The sequence below is a fragment of the Molothrus aeneus genome, chromosome 18, assembly GCF_037042795.1.
Source record: "Molothrus aeneus isolate 106 chromosome 18, BPBGC_Maene_1.0, whole genome shotgun sequence".
In the NCBI taxonomy this organism is placed as follows: domain Eukaryota; kingdom Metazoa; phylum Chordata; class Aves; order Passeriformes; family Icteridae; genus Molothrus; species Molothrus aeneus.
Genome location: NC_089663.1, coordinates 11,152,107 through 11,172,412, shown reverse-complemented (window position 1 = coordinate 11,172,412; position 20,306 = coordinate 11,152,107). Strand labels below are relative to the sequence as shown.

At 47.8% G+C, this 20,306-nt stretch overlaps 1 protein-coding gene across 1 annotated transcript in view; it reads left to right on the top strand.

The window, feature by feature from the left end:
* SETD1B (SET domain containing 1B, histone lysine methyltransferase) overlaps positions 1–20,306 on the top strand; it is a 47,767-nt gene that overhangs the window by 17,069 nt on the left and 10,392 nt on the right. Inside the window, exons 7-12 of the mRNA XM_066562083.1 lie at positions 12,488–13,264; positions 15,829–15,999; positions 16,897–16,984; positions 17,801–18,018; positions 18,238–18,367; positions 19,041–19,505. Of these exons, the coding sequence (XP_066418180.1) occupies positions 12,488–13,264; positions 15,829–15,999; positions 16,897–16,984; positions 17,801–18,018; positions 18,238–18,367; positions 19,041–19,505 (1,849 nt within the window). The remainder of the gene's footprint in view (positions 1–12,487; positions 13,265–15,828; positions 16,000–16,896; positions 16,985–17,800; positions 18,019–18,237; positions 18,368–19,040; positions 19,506–20,306) is intronic.

Here is a 20,306-nt window from a genome sequence, read left to right as displayed (position 1 = left end):
CAAAATACACTTATTTGAGGTGATAGCAGTGTTGTTTGGTGGAAGCAGGAGCTGGTGTGATGTTGGCACGTGGCTCTGGGGACTGTTTCCAGTCCTTGTTGCTAAGCAGTTGCCAAATGTGGCATTTTGGTCGGCAGATGTGGCTGAGAGTTTCCAGTGCAGATAATTGAAATATTGTCTTTGAAGGATGCAGATAAATGTGAGCAACTGTTATCATGGTGCTACAAGCATTTTGCTATTGTCAGGAAGAAGGAATACTTGGAAAATATGAAAATCCTTCATACTGCATGAAATTATTCAAATTGCAGTAATACATAAAGGGCACTCTACCAGTGGAATGTATGCCATGGAGACGTGTGTGAAGGGATTAATTTTGACAAGGGAATCTCAACAAATTTATTTGCTTGTTAATATAGTGTCAGGTGGGATGTATCTCCCAAATTACCTCAGAAAAGTGGTAACAGCAGATGGGTTTGCAAAGCTGAGGTGTGTTCCAGGTCAGTGGTGAGGGTTTGGTGGCAAGGGGCAGCCCAGCAGAGCCCTGATGGAGGATGGAGTCCTGATGCTGGGATTGATTTTAAATTCCCTGGGAGCTGGCATCGTGCTGGGGGCACCCAGCCTGGCTGCCAGGCACCAGCAGGCAGCTGTGAGCCCTGCTGGGTTGGATGTTCAGGCTTCAGCTTGAGGAAGTCTTGTTGCATGACTTTGTCTTGGGTTGTGGCTGGGGCACACGTGCTGCAGTCAGAGAAGGGTCAGTTTTTGCAGTATTTTTACTATTTTAACTGAGCTCTGGTATCAAGAGCATGGCATGGTGCAGTTGTGTTAGTGAGGCACAGCTTTAGGATCATGTCCAGTGAGATGTATTGATGGTGGTTGGTGATATAATGACCACTGTGCAGCTCTGGTGCTTCAAAAGGTGCTGAGGCCAAACGGTGCTAAGTAATAAATGATGAGCTGCAAACCACCACAGCAGCTGTTCCTGCAGAACTGCTTAAAAAATAAAAAGATGCCCATGCCTTCCAGCTGGCCACTGGATCAGTGAACAGGGCATGGAATGCATGAGCACAGAGCTGTGCTTGCCTGGTTTTGTGCCTTTCTCACAACTATTTCACAAAACTCTTTAAATAAGTAAAGTGGCTTTTTAAGGCTTCATAATATAACTTCAAACTAATGAACCAGTCTAATAGGAATGCTGCTTTAAAAATACCAATAAAGAGTGTGATGGAGAGGGGTTTAGCTGTGTCTGCTCAAGAATGGGCTGTGCTGCTGTGAGCTTCTGCAGGGCTTCACTCAAAGCAAAGCTCTTTAAAGCAGGTAGTAAAGGAGTGAGTAAAGAAAGTGTCACCAACATGAGGAGACCTAGGAGAGCCTGAGAGCTGGAGTGGTGGGTCTGAGGAGCAGAACATGGATCACCTGGTGCTGGCTGCTGCTGAAGGGCCCTGCCATGGACACGCTGCCCTTCACTTGAGCAGTCACCTATGGAAGAGCTTGATTACAGCTCTGCTGCAAGAGAGAGCAGGAGAGACTTCAGACTGACTCATGAGTAAGCAAGGAAAAGGCACATCTTTACCTTTCCATGGCTGTCTGTGCTGTTGGGGGTTATTTCCTTTGGGTCTGCAGTGGGTGCCTTGCAGCAGCCTCTCAGCAGCTCCCCTGGGTCCCTCCTGACCAGCAGATTAGCAATGCTCAGCTCAGGAGCTGCTGCTGGACCTGCGTCCCACAAACATCTAATCCATTATTCACCCCATCTGCACTCCTGAGCCTGTGCACTATCCTGTGACAGTGCAGTGCACAGCTGAGTTTTGTTCTAAGTGAAAAGTGTTTTCGTGTGTTTGTTTAAACCTCCTGCCTGCTAATTAGGGGACAGGTGGGGGAATCAGCACACTTTACCTCTCCTCTCTTTTTTGCATATTTTATGCCTGCACAAATGGCAGTGGGAGTGCAGCCCAGCTGGGGGTATTTCCACTCTGGTGCTTTAGAACACTTGTGGTTTTACAATTTATTTTTCATACAGTGGGGATAGTTTGATAGTAAAAGTTTAGTGTCTTCTTGAAGGCCATGAGAAATGTTATGTCCTGCACAGGGATTATTTTTGTTAAGGGATCAGTCAGCAGTTGGCAGCCACTAGGATTATGTTTTTATCACCCAAAGGGAGTGGTAGGGGGAAAAAGTTGCATTAGGCAGGTTTTGAAAAAGGACAGCTTGGAGGTATTTCTTGCTCTTTGTCTTAGAAACAGATTTTTATTGTTTTAATTAATATGTTACATTCCCCAGTTGATGAGCCTGATTCTGTCCTCTCAAACTTAGCACTTAGCTAAATCTGAGTACAGCAAGAGAAGAAAAATCTAAGCAGGAAATAAAGCAGTGAAAAATTCAAGCTGCCTCCAGAGAGAAGAGAAATGTCACCAAAAGGGAACAGTTTCTTGCTGGCCTCACCCTTACTTTTAAGGAAGAATACTCAGCTGCTGGAAATAGGCTCCTCAGAGTGAAGCATCTCCTGTGGTCTAGCAGGGTTTTAATGCATCTACTGCTTTGCTGGGAAGGACTTGTTAGGTTTGTGTTGTAATGCTCAGAAAATGAGGAGCTGCTAAGCTCATTAGGGTGCCACTCATGGCTTGTGGTCACTGCTGTGAAGGGCTCCCAGCCAGGGAGCGTTTGTGTCTCCTGAGCCTCCCATTCCCTGGGGCCGCTCCAGGCTGTGTCCCAGCAGACCCAGAGCATTTGTGCCACCTCCAGTGGGGGCTTTGTCCAAAGTGGGTAAATGCTTTTTGTCAGTCGAGATCCTGCAGGCTGGCTGAACCATCTTGTCTGCAGCAGTTTCTCTGGGAATTCAGAAATGCAGCAGATGTCCTATTTTCCTGTCTGGGGTGATGGTGGTGGCTGTGCCCAGAACAGAAAGCCACAGGTTTCCTTGTTTGAAACCATACCATGCAGCCACCATGACTGCAGTTAGGATGATAACAAGGTCCTAAAGACCTTATTAACAGTGTTCCCTCTTTCAGGCATATTTCTTTTCAAATAGCTGGTGCTGGGCTAGAACAGAGAGGTGTGGAGGGCAGGTGGGAGTGAGCAGGAGAGCCTTAAAGAGTGACACTGATGAATAATCTAACAAAAATTCTTTTCTTTTGCCCATTCTTCTTCAAGACCCAAAATTCCTTCATTTCTGCCCTCCCTTCTGAGGAGACTCAGTGTTGCACAGGTCATGTTGGGACATCCAGGTCTTGCAAATGAAACCACTGTTGGTACTAACACTGAAATGCAGAGAGCACTGAACAGGACACTGACAGTGCTGCCATAACTGTGTTAGCCATGTGATTTCAGATACTCAGGGGTACAGTAGTACTGTGTAAAAGGGGAAGAGTATCACACTGGCCTAGTTGTGCTGATTAGAACTGTTTAAATACAGCATGTGTACAACCTATTCTTCAACATGCTGCTATCAGCTGGGGAGCTAGACTGTTTTCCATGCCTATCTCCTTTCTTATCACCTTCTTGGTGGCACGATCTGAATTCATGGCTCCATTTGACCTAAGGTTTGAGGGTGAGGTCAGGGGCTGGCATGTGATCTCCTGCCTGGCACTCAACTGAGGGGAATCTGTGTACTCTGCACATGCAAGTTATTGCAGGGTGGGTTTTTTTTGCTTATAGGTGGACTCTGATCTAATGTTGCCAGTTCCCTTTATCTTTGATTGCAAAGTACCTTCTTTAGAAATGTGAGTGCATTTCTGCAGACCAGTATGAAGAGCAAGACAGAGTTACAGAATCATTTGGGAATTGAGTTCTCTGTGTACAGTGTGATTTCTTCTGAATTCCTTGCTTTTCTTTGCATCTTTAGAGAAGGGGATGCTGCCTCGAGCTCTGCATCTTTTGTGTGTGGACAGACCTTAGAATGAAATAATAGCTGAGGTGCCAGAAAATGACAGAGGAGCCCATTGCATGTGTACCAGTGCCTTTCTGTTTTCAGAGAGACTATTCAGTTCCTCTGCTGGATTTGGCTGGTTAGTTCCCAGAACTCTGCATCACTGAACCTGGTGTCTGAAAAGGGCTTTACCTGGGTAAAGCCAGTCAGGCTGTATGAAAGTCTTTGGGAAAAGCAGAGAACATTCCCTGACTAATTTATCTGTAGGGGGTATTTTCTTCCCACTCTACCATCCTTTTATGCATGACTTAGCTTCCCAGCCGACTAAAGCCTTTGAAGTTAGATTGCAAATAGCTCTTCAGCTCTCCCTTCCCCCCATCTAAAATAGGGAAACCAGAACAACCATTCCTGTTGAAAGAGCCTGACTTGTTACATGGCTTCCCAATGTTAACACCCCTCTCTTTTCCTCCTTCCTTTTCCCTACCTCCTCCTCCCCCCCATAAAGAAACCCTTTATTTCCCCCCCTTAATAAGATCTACTTAAGACTTGAGGGAAGAGGCCATGGTTCCATGAGATGGTAAATCCAATTTTAGGGTGTTTCATATGTGATGAAAAACGCCGTGGCCACATGACGCTGGCCCTGAATTGGCACACATCACCCTGCCAGTTCCGATTTGTGCACATAATGCAGGAGGCCAGCCTCACATGGGGCACTCACAGGCTGCCCAGGCCTCCCTGGGCTGGGCTGGGGGCCAGGTGCTCCCATCTCACACTCTCACTGTGTTTTGTGACCTGCCCAGTCGGGTGTTCGTGTCGGTCTCCACTCAGATCTCTGCAGTCTGGGTGTCTGGAAGTTTCCAGTGTCAGCCTTGCTGAATGTGGACCCCAGGGATGTTATGTTGGCCTCTCCCTGCAGACACCAGAGAGTCTGTGGTGCTTGGGAAGCCCAGAGGTAATGTCTGGCTGCTCCAAATATCCCTTCTTCAGTGGTCTTGCTGACAGGAGCAGTGTAACCACATTGTATGCCATGAGGTTTGCAGTTCGGAGCCTCCTCCTCTTGGGAGGGAGAAAGACCTGAATGAAGCCATCCTCTTTGTGGATGGCTTACTAACAAACAGAGCAACCCCCTCCCCCTAGCTCTCTTTGCTAGTTCATCTCTTCAGGATTTCTGCTGAGGCAGATAAGGCAGTTGTTTTCCCACTGGTTTAATTCCTGGCTCTGAGGATTTCTGTCCTAGGAAACTCTTGCAGTGGGCTCTTGAAATCCACATTGAAAACTGGACTGTGGTGCTGTCTTGCCAAGAGAATGGACTTTTGAAAGTACTGAATGATGATTTAGTGTTCTCCCCTTAGGATTGCATTCCTCAAGTTACCTTTATTGTGGATCAGTAAGATCCAGAAAAGATCTTACTGATCCAGAAAGATCAGTTTACCTCAGACTGTACCACAGGGGCTTCCCATCTCTTTCTTCTTGCTTCACCTAGAATTGTCTGTCCTTCCCTGCACCACTTGCTGAATGAAAGTAGTTCTTAGCCTTGTGGAAATGCCTAGCATCTGCCTAGGGTGGGTGTTTCTTACTCCAGGATCTCTTTTGACTTCTGGAAGGAAGAATCTGTGCATCATTTCCTACAGCCACTGGAGATCTATGTACAGTCAAGTCCAGTACTCCTGTTCAATCACTGCATTAATTTTCTCCTATTTTTGGTGGGGATTTTTTGTGGACCATTTCATGCCCTGTGTCACATCAAGGGCTTTGCTTTGGGAAATACTGATTTAAGCTACTGCTCAGTTCCTTTCCGTGGAGATGTTGATGTTATTCCTCTGTCCTGCAGGGAGACAGGATAATCCCCTCTGGAGTCTGAAGCAGGGCCTTGAAGTGTCAAGCCCCATTTCAGTGCATGTGAAGGCCTGCAGGAAGTGTGGTGTGGATTTGCATTGAGGCTGGATTGCTCTTTGGCACTGCTGTCCATCCTACAGGAGTCATTTTAGCTTGTTTTGTCATCTTGATTCACTAGATTTTCTGATGATGGCCTGGGCTGTTGGGCAGCTGTCCAGCTCTCCTGCTGTCCTTAAAACAAGTCAATTTACTTCTGTTCCTGGTGTCAGGAAATACTGGAAGTGAGTGAGGAGACCTTTTCCCTTTGTAAGCATTAGCCCCATGTGCCTTCTCCTCTCAAAAGCCCCTCCTGCCCTACACTGACAGCCCAGTTGAGCTGTCATCCTCATCCTTCCCTGCATCCTTCCAAATCCCTACTTGTGGCATCTCCCCATGTGCAGGATGGTCTAATTAGGGACCAGCACCTGATGGAGCACATTGTGAGACACAAGACACAAGATCCCTGTCCCCCTCTTCTGGGGCCAACAGGGTCTTCCAGGGAATTCTCCCTCTATCCTTCTGTGGTTTGAGATATCAACTCAAAGTTCCCTCTTAGCCTTAGGAAGGAAAGTAAGAGGAGTAAATTGGGCTGGTGTTTGCAGTGCTGTTTGTTTACAATGAGCACTTGGATATTATTGTCACTTGTTTTACTTGTTGGGCAGCCCTGTAGGTGTGGGGAGTATTGCCTGTGCCAAAGAAGTGCTGCAAGTAAGTACCAGACCAAAAGCAAACCTGAGCCAACACTGTGTGTATTAGGTGGGACATTGTCATCACAGAGAGCTTGAATTCTCCTTTAGTGAGAGACACTTTGGCAATTGGTACTGGAGAAACCAAAGCATCCAAGGAGTATCTCTCCTTCTGTGAGAAATCCTTGTTCTGTTAGGGCCTTTTTGGTGCCCCTTTTTGTGGGACACAGCATTGAGTCCATCACTCTGATCTGTGTGTTTGCAGCCTTTGCTTTCCTTGAAGTGCTGTATAAATACATAACTATATAAAACCTTGAAGTCTTCTTTTCTAGAGATAGGATCACACGTGGCTGGAGATATTTTATAATCACTGATATGTAATATGTAAATATTTCCATTTGCCAATTACCGAGCTGGGCATTTTATTATAGTGCAAACACCAGAAAGCTGTTCCAATTAGAAGCTGCTGTGGTTGCCCTTGTGGGCTCTGACTGCAGCAGGAGGACAGGAGCTCTCCCAGCTGCCCAGAGGAGGTTGAAAGACCTGACTAACCCACGGGGAGGAGGCAGCAACCTAATCCAGATTCAATCCAGGCTGCAGTGGTGGTGGGCTGGCCACCACGAGCCACCACAGGCACTCAGGACAGCACAGGGACCTGACCAGGCTGAAAGCTCACCCAGGAAGGTGCAGGCAGCAGTTTGCTCTGTGTTTTTGCTGCTGGACTGCTGGCAAACCACCTGGAGTGGCTCTGCCCTCCTGTACTCCGTGTGTGCCAGCGAAGCACCGCCCTTGAGCATGTTCTTCCCCAGGCAGGGCTGTAATTATGGTTAGCAAAGTAAAAATACTTGTGTGCCTTGGAAATGAGGTGCCGAGTCTGCCTTGTTCTCGCCTGACAGGGCGAGGTGTGAATGCTCAGCAGGTTCCTCTGCCATGTCACTGTGTCACCGTGGTCTCCCAGCAAGACAAGGGGCTCCTCCTTGTGTGCTTTGCCTGGAACAGGGAAACTGCAAGCTAAAAGCAGATTACAGGTTAATAAAGCAATACTCTCTGGAGCCCTCGCTGGGTTTGCAAATTTTGGGCTGCAAGAAGTGTTTGGTATTTACTCTGTTAGCAGAGTGAATGGTGGGATTCTCTGGGCAGACTTGAAAGGAGTTTTTCAGTGAAGTTGTCTTGGGGGAGGAGTTGCAAGTGTCTGGTTGGTGACCTCAGGCTTCATTTTTGTTCTGGATGGTGGCATAAGAAATGTGGCAGGTTTGAAATGTCTCATTCTCTTTAATGTGCTCTGCTGAAGGAGTCTGGGAAGAGAATTGTGTGTTAGAGAATTTGAGCTGGTTTCACCCAGGGGTCATGGCTGTTTCCCTTGTCAAACACAGAGCACAGGCAGTGAGGAGCCTGGTGTGACCCCAGCGTGGGGAGGCAGCTGGAGTTGGGGTACAGGAGGTCAGAGGGACCCTGGAGTCTGTTCTTGACTTTGTTGGTGACTTGGTGTATGACCCTCTTCAGTCAGTTGTCCTCTCCTCCTCACCTCTGAAGGTTTTTCTTTCCCTGCTTTTTTGTAAGGATGAAGTGTGAGATGATCACTTGTGATTTTTTTTTTTTCAACGCTTGCTTGGACTTAATCCAAAACCAAGTGATGACTCTTTAACCAGGTTAGGAAAACTTTTTTGTGCAAGAGTCCCTTCTTCTTTAAAGTTCTAGCTTTATTGAAAACCATGAAGGCTAATGCCCTTGTACTGTGCTGAATGCCATCGATCCTGCATTTCATTATTTTGATGCACCAGAGCTCAGCCAGGTAATGCCAGAGTAGTTGCTATGTTCAGTGGCACAGTTCCCTACCTCAAATATAACTTGGTACCCAGCAGAATGTTTCAGTGAAATGAGCTGTAAGCTGATGGTGTTCAAAACGTGTTCTGAAATTCTGAGTAAATTCTTTTATCAATGGCATTTTAGAAAGAAATGGAAGTTTCTCTGCCTGTAAGAAAGGTACTGAACAACGTGCACAGTGCAGGTCCCAATCATTGCCACGGTGTCAGTGCTCCTCTGGGTCAGGGGATGGAGCAGCCTCCTCACATCTGGAAGCTGCCAGGTCTCCATACAGATGTTAGGATATAGTTTCTTATCTCTGGAATTAACATTTGCCTGCAAAACGCTGGGTATGGCTCTGAGGTGGGATCGATACCCTGCAGCCAGTGCCTCTACCCTGTCACTATTCCAGCTGATGGAGTGGCATCCCAGGATGTTCCCTCACTTCACTTAAGAGTCTCTGCACAATCTGCTGGTGTTAAAGGTGGCAATTAACATTTTGGGTGAACAGTGAATGAGGCCATTTATAACCAGTTACGCTGACATGAATCTCTCCCAACAAATTTGCATCATTAAGGAACCTTTGGAAAAATGTGTCATGCGTATAATTAAATACCTGTTTTGCTAACTCTTAATTTAATTAATACAAACTAAAGATGGCAGCACAAATTAATTTAGCTGGAAATGGCATTTCTGTCAGTGGGCTGAAGAGAGATTTTCTGGTGGCATTGTACCAGATGACCTCAGAAACAGACAGGTGAACTCTGGGACTGATTGACACAGGTGTTTTTTTTACAGTGATGGCTGTGATATTCCCCTCCATCTATGTCATCTATCAGCTCACTTTTTTCTGCTTGTGAGAGCAAAGAGGGAGGCCAGCTAGAAGGCAGTTTCTTTGAGAGGACAGCACAGGTGCCTTTCAGCTCTACCCTGAGAGGTATTTGGTAGTAACCATAGTAAATCCAGGTTCAGGCAGGTGAATGAAAAGAAATTCAAATAACAGAAGATCTTTCTATGTCTCCCCTTGCATTTTCTATCTGTACCTTGATGTCTTTCACTTGGTGCCTACCTTTTTTCCCCTTAGATATGAGCAGTTACAGGAAAGTCATCTGCTTTAAATATTCGTTACTCTTAACTTTCTTTCAAGAGTTCCTTGTAGATGATCTTTTGGTTTGACCTCTTTCCTAACCTTGTGATTCTTTTCCCCCTACCCCCTGTGCCTTTTCTGATCCTTTTCTCCCTGCCATTTAATCTCCTTCTCTCTCCCTATCCATCTTGTCTGGGATAAAACTGGAGCACAGACTCTGTGCACTGTGCAAGTGGAGGTGAGTTGAAGGCCAGCGTTGTAGGAAGGAGGGAATCTGTTGTTGCTTCCTGTTGGCCCATCTAAGCACCAGAAGTGGAAAAAAAAAGAAAAATCTTTTAATCTTTCAAACACTGGTTATTGCTTTAGCAATTCTCATTTCAGCTTAAGTAAAAATTAAGGTGTGTATGGATGAAGGAAGCTCTGTGCCCTAAAGCATGGAATCCTGCTAGTCCTGCCACCTCTCTGCAAGTTCAGGACTGGCTTTTTCTATGTGATGTTTCCTTCAAGAGGGAAAATCAGTCCCATTTATCAGACAGGACTCCAGTCATTGGTACTGAGGCTGATGAGAGGCTGGTGTGGATGGCAGTGGGCTCTGGATGATGGGCAGGAGCACACAAGTCTGGTGTGGCAGGACTGGCTGGGACAGGCTGGGGGCTGCTGGTGCTCCAGGCTGGGAGGGTGGAAGGTCCTGCAGGAGGCACTGGGGAGAATTTGGCTTCACACTGCTCAGTGCTGGTCTCCCCTGAGGCCTCATGGGGTGACTTTTCTCCATATCCCATCAGATGAGATGAATGTGAACTTGGAGCTGATTTTGTCTGTCTTTGGTAGCCTGAACACTCCTGGCTTTCTATCGTGCGCCAACCTTCAGCATCATCCAGCGTTTGCAATTGGAGCCAGTGCTTTTAACAGGGCCTTTTGTGTTCACTTACTGAAAACCAGGGTCTGTTTCACAGGAATCTTGTTTACACCTGCCACAGCCGTCCTTTCTGCTCTTCCTCTGCTCCTTTCACTGGAGCTGCAGTGGTTGAAAGTGCAGAATGTCCTTTTATATTCCCCTCCATCCTCGGCGGGATGTGACCGCAATAGAGCAGCTGGGGAGAGGATGCAGGGTGTGAGACCCACTGAGAAGTGTGAGCCAGATGTGGGCAGCTCAAGGGCATGATACAACTGGCCTTTGGAAGGACTTGGGTGCAATGGGTTATCACCTCTACTTCTGTTTTAGCTGTTCAGTTTAGGGTTTGCAAACAGCCCTCGGAGTCCTCCCTGCATGCACAGATGCACTAAAGTGACTCCGTGACTACAGGAAAGTCCCCTCTCCATCACCATTACCAGGGGCCAGTAGCTCTTGCTCAGGGTTTGCCAGGTGAATGGTGTCTCCTTGCTGGGCATTTGGGGCACTAGAACTGTGAGTGGCTTTTTGGGGGTGACCCAGGCGCTGCGGGAGGCGCTGAGTTGGTGCTGCAGCGCAGGAATGCGGGGAAGCCAGGGCGAGGGGAGGTGCCAGGACTGGAGGATTTGCACAGCTGCTGCTGCAAGCCTCGTGCTCAGCCTGCTCTCTGGTGGTAGCTGCTGTAGCAGAGATGACCTTTGATAAAACGGGAAACATTTGGAGTGATTTGGATAGTTGTGGTTGCTCAGTTTCACACAGTGACAGTTTGTAGCAGAGTCAACTCAGCTGCTCCTGCCTTTGTTTGCATACGCCAGTAGGAAATTCACAGGTTAAGAATCAAATCACAGCGGCTTCAATGTGAAAACTGCCAACAAAGTCTGCTCCTCAACAGCTCTTCCCAGAACTTCCAGGTTCTCCAGTGTCTGATACTGCTCTTTCCTTTCACACTGGGGAGACTGTTAGGAGAGCAGACAGAAGAGGCACCTGCTGGCACGAAATGTGGAGCAAACAATAAATATCTTTGAGATCTACAGTGAAATTTGGCTGATAACAGCCAGCAGGTTCCAAAACTCTTGCCAGGATTGTGACAGAGAGAGGCACTTGATGGAGATCTCTTCCTGGCTCCCAGGGCAGCGGGAGGGCTCTGGCCAGGAGCAGCATCCCTGCTGTGCCCTGGGCTGGGGAGCACAGGAGGGAAGGTTCTTCACTGCCATCAGCAATGTGAGACATTTGTTTGGAGGTTACAGGGACCTGTCCTGTCTGCTGTCATCACTCTAGTCCGAGATCAGCCCCATTCATGTTTCCTAGATAAACTGTCACCCTGTGGATGTGTCTTCCAGCAGTATTTGGTTACTGTATTTCCTATCAGGGATGTGACACTCGTGCATGTGGATTCTTGGTGCTGGAGACACCTTGAGGACTGAAGTGCCTGTAGGACACAGTGTGCAGGTGTGACCATGTGCTGTTAAGGATGGAGGTAGTTCCTGAGACTTTTCTTTTGTACAAGACCTAATCAGGCAGCTTTGAAACTTCAGAGCAAGCTGGCACCCTCTGTTTTAATCCAGTTTCCATCCCTTTGGCAGCAGAGGTTTTTAGCATTTTCTACAAGTCTGTATTTCTTGTGTCTAGTAAAGTATTCATTTTGTCCGATAACACAACATGGGCTATGTCTTTGAATCCTGGCATTTATGACTTTGATGTTTAAAAGCAATTTAACCACATTTGGGGTTCTTTTTTCCCATGTGACTTGCTGTGGTCTAGTCAAGACAACTTTTAGTAGCAGCAACCTTGTGGAGATACTGTGTTTCCACAATTAGAGGTTAGGAGCTGACAGCAAATGAGCCAGAGATTATAAGTAAAAAACAGCAGAATTATTTGTGCATGGAAAAACTAAGGAATAAAAACGTATGGTGTAATGTACCTAGGAGTACTAGATGCAAGTAAGAGATAATGTATCTTGCAGTGAAGGATGTTTGGATTGTGTGCATTTCACCAAGCCTGGGAGCAATTCCTCGTGCTCCATAGAAGCTGAGGGTTTTGTTCAGTTGGTGCTGATGCTCTTTTAGAAAGCTTTTACCTCTCTGATTCCTGAGGTCTGACACGGAAGAGAAAAGCTTCAATAGGCACCAGCTGCACAGTGGGCCCTGTCTTTTCAGAGCATCGCTCGCTTTTCTCCGTTCCCAATTAAAATGTGTGTTAAACTTAGCTTTTGTTTGAAGCAGCCCAGCGCTGTGGTATTTAATGTAAAGAGAATGTGCTCGTCACCTTTTCTCTGTCTTTTGTGGCAGGGTCAGCATTCCTCAGGGGAGGACATGGAAATCTCTGACGACGAGACCAACCCTGCGCCCATCACCAGCGCGGAATGTGCCAAAACCATTGTGGTGAACTCCTCCGTCAGCAACACGGCCGTGATGGCCCCGTCCATCCCCCCGCTGCCACCACCGGGATTCCCTCCTCTTCCTCCTCCTCCTCCTCCTCCTCCACAGCCAGGCTTCCCCATGCCCCCTCCGCTGCCCCCACCACCGCCGCCCACCCACCCGGCGGTCACGGTGCCCCCGCCGCCGCTGCCCGCCCCGCCCGGGGTGCCCCCGCCCCACATCCTGCCCCCGCTGCCCCCCTTCCACCCCGGCATGTTCCCGGTCATGCAGGTGGATATGATCAGCGTCCTGGGCAACCAGTGGGGCGGCATGCCCATGTCCTTCCAGATGCAAACTCAGATGCTGAGCCGCATGATGCAGGCGCAGAACACGTACCAGTACCCGCCCTTCATGACGGGCCGCATGCAGTTTGTGAATCTCCCTCCCTACCGCCCGTTCTCCATGGGAGCCGCTCTCGCCCGCGGGCAGCAGTGGCCGCCTCTGCCCAAGTTCGACCCCTCAGTTCCACCCCCGGGCTATGAGCCCAAGAAGGAAGATCCCCACAAAGCCACGGTGGATGGAGTCCTCCTGGTCATAGTGAAGGAGCTGAAGGCCATCATGAAAAGGGACCTGAATCGCAAGATGGTCGAAGTGGTGGCATTCCGGGCGTTTGATGACTGGTGGGACAAGAAGGAACGTCTGGCAAAAGTGGGTTTTCACATGCTGGGTCCTGGGGAGAGCTGTTCTTGGTGCTTGTGGCCAGGGTGTGGGGTCAGCGGGGGTCTGGAGCTGACTTTAAATAACCCAAACCCCTAAATTTTCATGTACAAGAGGAAGCTGAAGTTTAGCTCTGAAAAACTAAGGTCAGATGCAAGAGGAGTGTTTGAAACCACCAAGCCTCTGTCTTGTGTTCCCCACTTGGTACAATGAGATTTGTGGGTATTTCCTGTTCTGCCCCCTCCCCAGCGCATGTACAAGGCAGCAATTAACTCAAAAGCTGAGCATTGGCCAAATACACCAAGAGTTCCAGGGATTAGTTGAGAAAACAGCTTTGCATGAATCCTCTGATCCTTTTCTCACCCAATTTGAAGTGTACCTCAGCCAGCAAGCAGCTCTGTGATCTAAGGTGTGGTGAATTTGTCACTACCCGAAAAAACCTAACACTGCAGAAAGGTTAATGCAAGCCTCAAAATTACCATTGCAGTGAATAACTGTAAAAATAACAAAACAAACCACAACCTGCAGGCAGGTCTGTTTCAGATGTCAGTTTTCAGAGCAGTATCCTCACCACCTGTTTTTGTAAACCAGTTGCATGTTAACTCTGGTGCCTGGGAGAGCTCCTTGGCTTTCTGGAGGGGTTGGTCATGCTGCTGCTTAACAGCTGTTTTGTGACAGTGTAATTTACTGTGGCTTAGAGCTGGCTGGCGTGACGTGCAGCAGAAACCCCGTCCCTTCCTCCTGACTAATGCTCAGAGCTGTTCTCCTGCCAGCAAGCGTGTGCTGACAGTCTTGGAGGAGGCCCGTGAGTTTCCAGGGCAATGAAGGAAACAGATCCAGGAAATAGTTGCAAAAACAGCAACTGAAACACTCAAGAAATTGTTTTAAACCAGACATTTGTGGTGAAGAAGCAGAAGCAAGTTGAGGCAGATCTTCAGGCTCTCTGGCATCCCAAGTTATGGCTGGATTTGGGGTGTTCTTCCCTCACCTGGGGTTTATAAGCCATTTTGGGAAGGGAAGCTGACTGTACCACAGCAGCTCACCACAGTCCTTGCCACAGGTTATGTTGGATGTGAGCAGTGTAATTGAAAATATGAAATTGCTGCATGGAAAACCACGTGTGCTTTCTGTCCAGGAACAGAGATGCCAAACCATTTCTGCCCCAGGGCATGTGTTACTGTTGTGTGCAGAAAAACCTCATAGACTTCAGAGCTTTCTGCTGGGCACCCCTGGCATTGGGGTGGGACAGGATTCCTTCTTAGGCACAAGTTGCCTGCTTTTGCAGAAAACAAAATACGAATATTCAGCTTAAACTGAGTATTTAACTGTACCTTCCCATTGCTGGTGTCTGTCTGTGTGTGGGGGGGTTACTGGGCTCCTTGGTGGCACCTGGAGGTCAGTTCCCCATCACACTGATTCTGGCTGCTGTATTCCATCAAAGGCAGCTGATTGATTGATTGTTTGATTGATTAATTCCAGCTCTGGCAGCTGAGTGACTTCCAAGAAGCATCATGCCCTAGGTAAAGGATGGGAAGGCTCAGGGATAAATCCGGTGTCCTGGGTCAGGCAGGGTGGAAAATGTGTGGGGTGAAAGCTGTGAAAGGAGCAGGTTGCTGGGGAAGGCAGCACATTCCATGGATCTTTTCTGCCTGAGCTAGAGGAAAGCTTTTCTTTATTCCCAGCTCTAGTGGTGGGTTTAGGTTTGAAAGTTTGAGTAAGATGCATTAAGCAGAGTGCCAGGAGTAACCAGGCATCCTGGCCACAGAGTGCTGCTGCTTGGATTCCCTGCTTGATATTCCCATTAGTCTTGTTCCTGATTAGCAGGAGAGCTGAGCTTGTGCTGCCTCTTTGGTGATTACAGCCCACTTCAGCCTGTGAGCTCTGGTAGGGTGTGCAGGAGAAACTGTTTGGGCTGTTGTGCCCTGGGCTGATGCAGGTGAGTGTCACCTCCAGTGCCCCTGCCTTGGGCAAAACATGATGTGCCACCATGTGTGACATTCTCCTGGCTTGTCCACCTCTCCACAGCTGCAGAGAGCTGAATTCCTGCTCTTCCTTCACACCTCAGCTCTGGTGAAAAAGGATTTGTGGAGGCTGTGTGTCTATTTTGTAGACCTTTTGGTGTTTTCCCTAAATATTTTGCTGTTCCCAGGACTGGAGCCTTCTGACAGGTTTTATGGACTAGGGCTCTGGTTGCTAAGGAAACACAGGGATGTGTGTGGTTGTTGATGCACTATATTTGGCCTTGCACTCAACAGAAGGAAGGTGTTCCCAACTGGAAGGTCTGGAGTTGCTTTCAGTTATGTGGGTTAGCAAAGGAAGGTAGATAACACATAACACATTGTTGGGCTGACTTGCCTAAAGCACACTCAAGTTATTTGTATTATTCTGTGCACCTCTAGTTCCTTCCAGGTGTGGGGCACCTTCAGATGCCCTCAAAGAAACTGATGCCTGGGCAGGGCAGTGATATTTCCCAAACCTTGCCTGTTTAAATGGTTTCCAGACTTTGTGTCCTTCCCAGGAAACTTCCCCTCTCAAATGTGCCTTCTCTGTTGCAGGCCTCTCTCACTCCAGTGAAGTCTGGAGGAGAAGTGGAGGAAAAACCAAAGCCAAAGGATCGAATGGCCTCTTGTCTCCTGGAGAACTGGAACAAAGGAGAAGGGCTGGGCTACGAGGCCATCGGCCTGGGCATCGGCCTACGAGGGGCCATCCGCCTGCCATCCTTCAAGGTGAAAACAAAAACTCTCTTCCTTGTGCTGACATCCCCCAGAGGAGCCTTAGGAGGACAGACCTCGCTAGGTTTGTGCCCCAGAGCCCTCAGGCTGTTCACCCCACCCTGTTCACTCAGGGGGTTGCTTCTGACCCCCCAGGACCAGAGCAAGGACCCTCTGTTCCCTTAGCTTTTCATCCTCCCCTTGTGTGAATTGGCTGTAGAGGATCTCCCTGCTCTGCAAGGGACAGGGGACATTTGCCTGTCTTTAGGACACAGCATTTCAGCATGATCATAAAAATACATGCATGCTCATGGTGCTTCACACAGTTACTGTTCTGGTTGGAATCTCTGATGGTTTGGCAGCTGAGTCTCACCTGAAGTTTGCTTGAACTCTGTCTCCTCAGAAGCATGGGGTATCCATTTTGAAAAGCATCTGCATTAAAAATTAAAAGTATCTTAAGTTTGGGGTAGGGGAGTGTAGAGGGCTTCCCTGAAATTATGATTTTTGAACACAGAAGGTGCAAGTAAAGGTTTGGGATGAGAGATTCTTCAGTCTCTATTTAGAGTAAAACTTGCTTTGAGGTTCTTTAAGATGCCCTGGGCTTAGGCTCTCTTTCTGTTCTACTACAATCTCAGACACATGGATTTGTCAAGAGTTTTCTCTGTCATCCCCAAAGTACCTGGTGATGACATGCACCATGCTGGTACCCAGGGTGTTTTCATGCAAATTGAAGGAGTAGAGCTTCATTCAGAGTGAAATTCTGTTTGCAAGCAAATGAAGAGATCAAGAGCTGGGAAGTGACCCTTGGTTTCTGCTGTGACCACAGCAAAGTATAGAAGTGGCAATTTGCTTAAGAAGTTGATTTCTGCTGTTTCTAAACTTTCAGAAATGCTAATTGTGTCTTTTGTTCAGGTGAAAAGAAAGGAGCCACCTGAAGCTGCCTCAGCGGGAGATCAGAAGAGAATCCGGCCTTCTACTTCTGTGGATGATGAAGATGAAGGTTTGCAAATTGCATTTGTTTGAAACCCAGGAGCAGATGCAAACCCCACCAAGCTGAATCCTTTAAACTTCACAGCAGTGTGCTCACTTACAGTTAAACCCAGAGTCAAGGATCTGAGCCAAACCCTGCTTCTCACAGAGCTCTGATCAGCTGGGCCATGGCCCCTCTGGGTTCAATTATCTGAAATTCACTGGTGGGAACTTTAAGACCCACATTTTAAGAATAACTCTCAACCTATTTTAGCTGTGCTGGGCCCCAGCAGAAGGAGCTCAGATGGGTTCATGGGCTCTTTGGGGCGTGCTCACAGCTCGCTGGGGTGCGGTGGGAGGAAGCACGTAATGGTTTGCTCTGCATTTGATTTGAGAAAGAAACCAAAGTTACTTGCCAGAAAAATCTGTTTGAAAATATCTTAACATTATTTCCTATTACCAAGGAAGAGTAAAGAGGAGACAAAGCTTTGAATACCCTTTGTTTTGCACATGGGTTCATGTAGAAGTCGATTCAGATTAACAAGTGGTTTTGAAGCCAAAAAATGAAACAAAAAGCATTAAATTCAGGTTGCCTGTCCTGACCTCACTCATGCTGCGTCTCCTGTCTGCTCTGCCTAGGGAGTGTCAGCTTTGGCCACCCACATTTTGCCATCAACACTCTTCACTGTGACAGCAGCAAGTCCCTGTAAGCCTGGGGACCCTCACACCACATGGGCACATTGCTCCTACTTCCATCTTCCCAAAGAAGAAGTTTCCCTTATGTAGTTAACTCTTTCTGTCCTTTCCAAGGTATTTGATGGTAATTTCTGTTGATTTTGCTCCTCAGAGTCGGAGAGGGACAGGGATGCTTCTGATACAACATCTGACCTGTCAAAGAAGGATGCAGAGGCTGTGGGGCTGCGGCGGCGACCAGCAAGGCCATTGGAGCTCGACAGTGAGGGAGAGGAGGGAGATGAGACATCAGGGAAAGAGGAAGAGTCCTCCTCAGAGAAGGAAGAGGAGCAGGAAGAAGAGGGAGCCTTAGTGAAAGCAGCACCTGGCAAGGTATGTTGGTGTGAGGCTGCAGTTTCAGTGCTGTCATTAAAAGGGGGCCTGGTAATGCCAAGTGCCAAAGTTCCCTTTTCTGGGAGATGAGTGCTCCTGGTGGGGTCTGTCTGTCCTTCCAGAAGTGACCTCTGTCAGGTCACTCCCTCTTCAGGTTCTCTGACAGCCTCCCATGACAGGACCAGGCACTGTTCATTTTTGGCAATCTTTCTTGCAAAGGAGGAAGAGGAGGATGACGAGGATGAAGATGATGACGATGAAGACGATGATGAAGATGAGGATGAAGATGATGAGGAGGAGACAGGCATAGACACAAGTGACAAGGAGGAGGAGCAGGACTCCGAGGAGGGTAAGGAGCTGCAGTGGAAGCAGTGAGTGTCAACTTTGGGTCAGCTGTGGTCTCCTTTCTGCCTTTGTGAGCCGATTTTGTTACTTGTGTACCTCCTTTCACTGGGCAGTTTTACACAGTATAATGCACAGAGATATTTTTAATTAATACCTGTGAGGTTTCCATGATCCCTCAGTCAGTGGGTCCCTTTAGAGCCCTCCAGTCCCTACCTGATCTCAGCCCAACCCAGCCACAGGGGCACTGGTCTCAAGCCCAGCTGAATGTGTTCTTGTTTTGTGAAACAGGAGTGGCTGGGGGGAGAAGGGACCAGATTTCTGAAAAGGGTAAATTGGCTGCTAATAACTCTGTCCTATCAATCAGTTCCTGCTCAGGAAGGTGGTAGTTTCCACTTTTTAAGGCCATGTGTAAAGGCAGCAGAAAATCTTAGTAAAAGATAAAATACACCAAGAGACCCAGGTGGGAGGTGCCAGGCAGCACTACCACCCCCATGTTGTTTGGTGATTGTTGTAAGGGACAGGATTTATAAATCTCTGCAAAAAGAAGTGAATTGGGAGGCCACCCCTTCAAACCCACCTGCTGCTGGTGATGCTGTTTCCACACAGGGGAAGGGATATTTGCCCCTGATTGATTATCAAAGGCAGAAAGCAGAGCTAATGGCAGTTTGTTCTTGCAGATGTAGCAAGTCCCTCATCTTCCAAGGCTGAAGCTGAATCATCTGATGAGAGTGAGGACTCCTCTGAATTCGAGTCAAGTTCAGACTCGGATGATGAAGATGAGGAGGATGATGATGATGATGAAGAGGAGGAGGAAGAAGAGGAGGAAGAAGTGGCTGAAGATCAAGGCAGAGAAGCCATGGTTGCTGAGCCAGAGCAGGAACCTGCTGGTCATGAGCTTCCTGATGATGAGAGGGAGACTATTTTGGACCTGTATCCTGTGGATGACTACATGGATGCAACAGGCTTGGGACTTGCTGAGCCAGCTTTGGCAGTGAAAGATGAAGGCAGTGAAGAAATCAAGGCAGGGGATAGTGAGTGTGGCCAAGTCCTGGGGGCTTCTGTTGCTGCTGAAACTCTGAAACATTTGGTTATGGAAAGAGACCAGGAGACAAAGCTTGCACTCTCTCCCATCTGTAGGCCAGGTATGCCCTTCCACGTGCTTTGGAGTTTTGTTATGTTTCCAAGTAAATTTTCTCCCAGTATCCAATATATATGGGTTTGTATTTCCCTTGCTCTCTTTCTTCTTCCAGTCTTGGCTCTAGGCTAGGGATTATCTGTACAGGGAAAGAGGTCTGTGCTGAACTGTCCTTCCTAGTAAGGAGCTTTACATGAGCCATCTGCTACTAAAAATACTGTGGTTACTGTATCCAGAATCTTATCCTGGGCCAGTTTAGTTGGAGTCCTAGAGGAACTGAACAGTTGTCATCATCTGAGGGTGACTGATCGGGTGGAGTGGTGGCTGAAGCTCAAGATAGAAAAGCCATGGCTGCTAAAACAGAACAGGAATGTCACTACTGGCTCTTTTTGGTTTTAATATTGAAGCAGTATGTGACAGGGAAGCTGCATGGGGCAGGTGAGTGGAGTCTCAGAGTTTTCTATGGTTCCTAATATTATTTGTGGGTGGTTTTGTCACCTATTCCTTTTAAATGAGTGATACTCAGTAGTTTTCTGGAAGAAGGAAATTGTCTTCAATCAATACAGAGTTGTACTTGAACCAAGGAAATTGGAAACCTTTTACTAGAACAGGAGTGAGATGCATAAAGCTTGAGTAATTTGGCAACTGAGGGAAATCTAAAAGTTAAAATTGGAGCCAGCAGGGAGGGCACATCTAGTGGGGCCTGCTGTGGAGCCTTGGGCAGCTCTGGTGTCTGAGGACTGGGCAGGGTTTTGCCACTTGGAGAGCTGGAAATCCAGTCCCTGCACAGGGTGTCACTCCTTGGCTG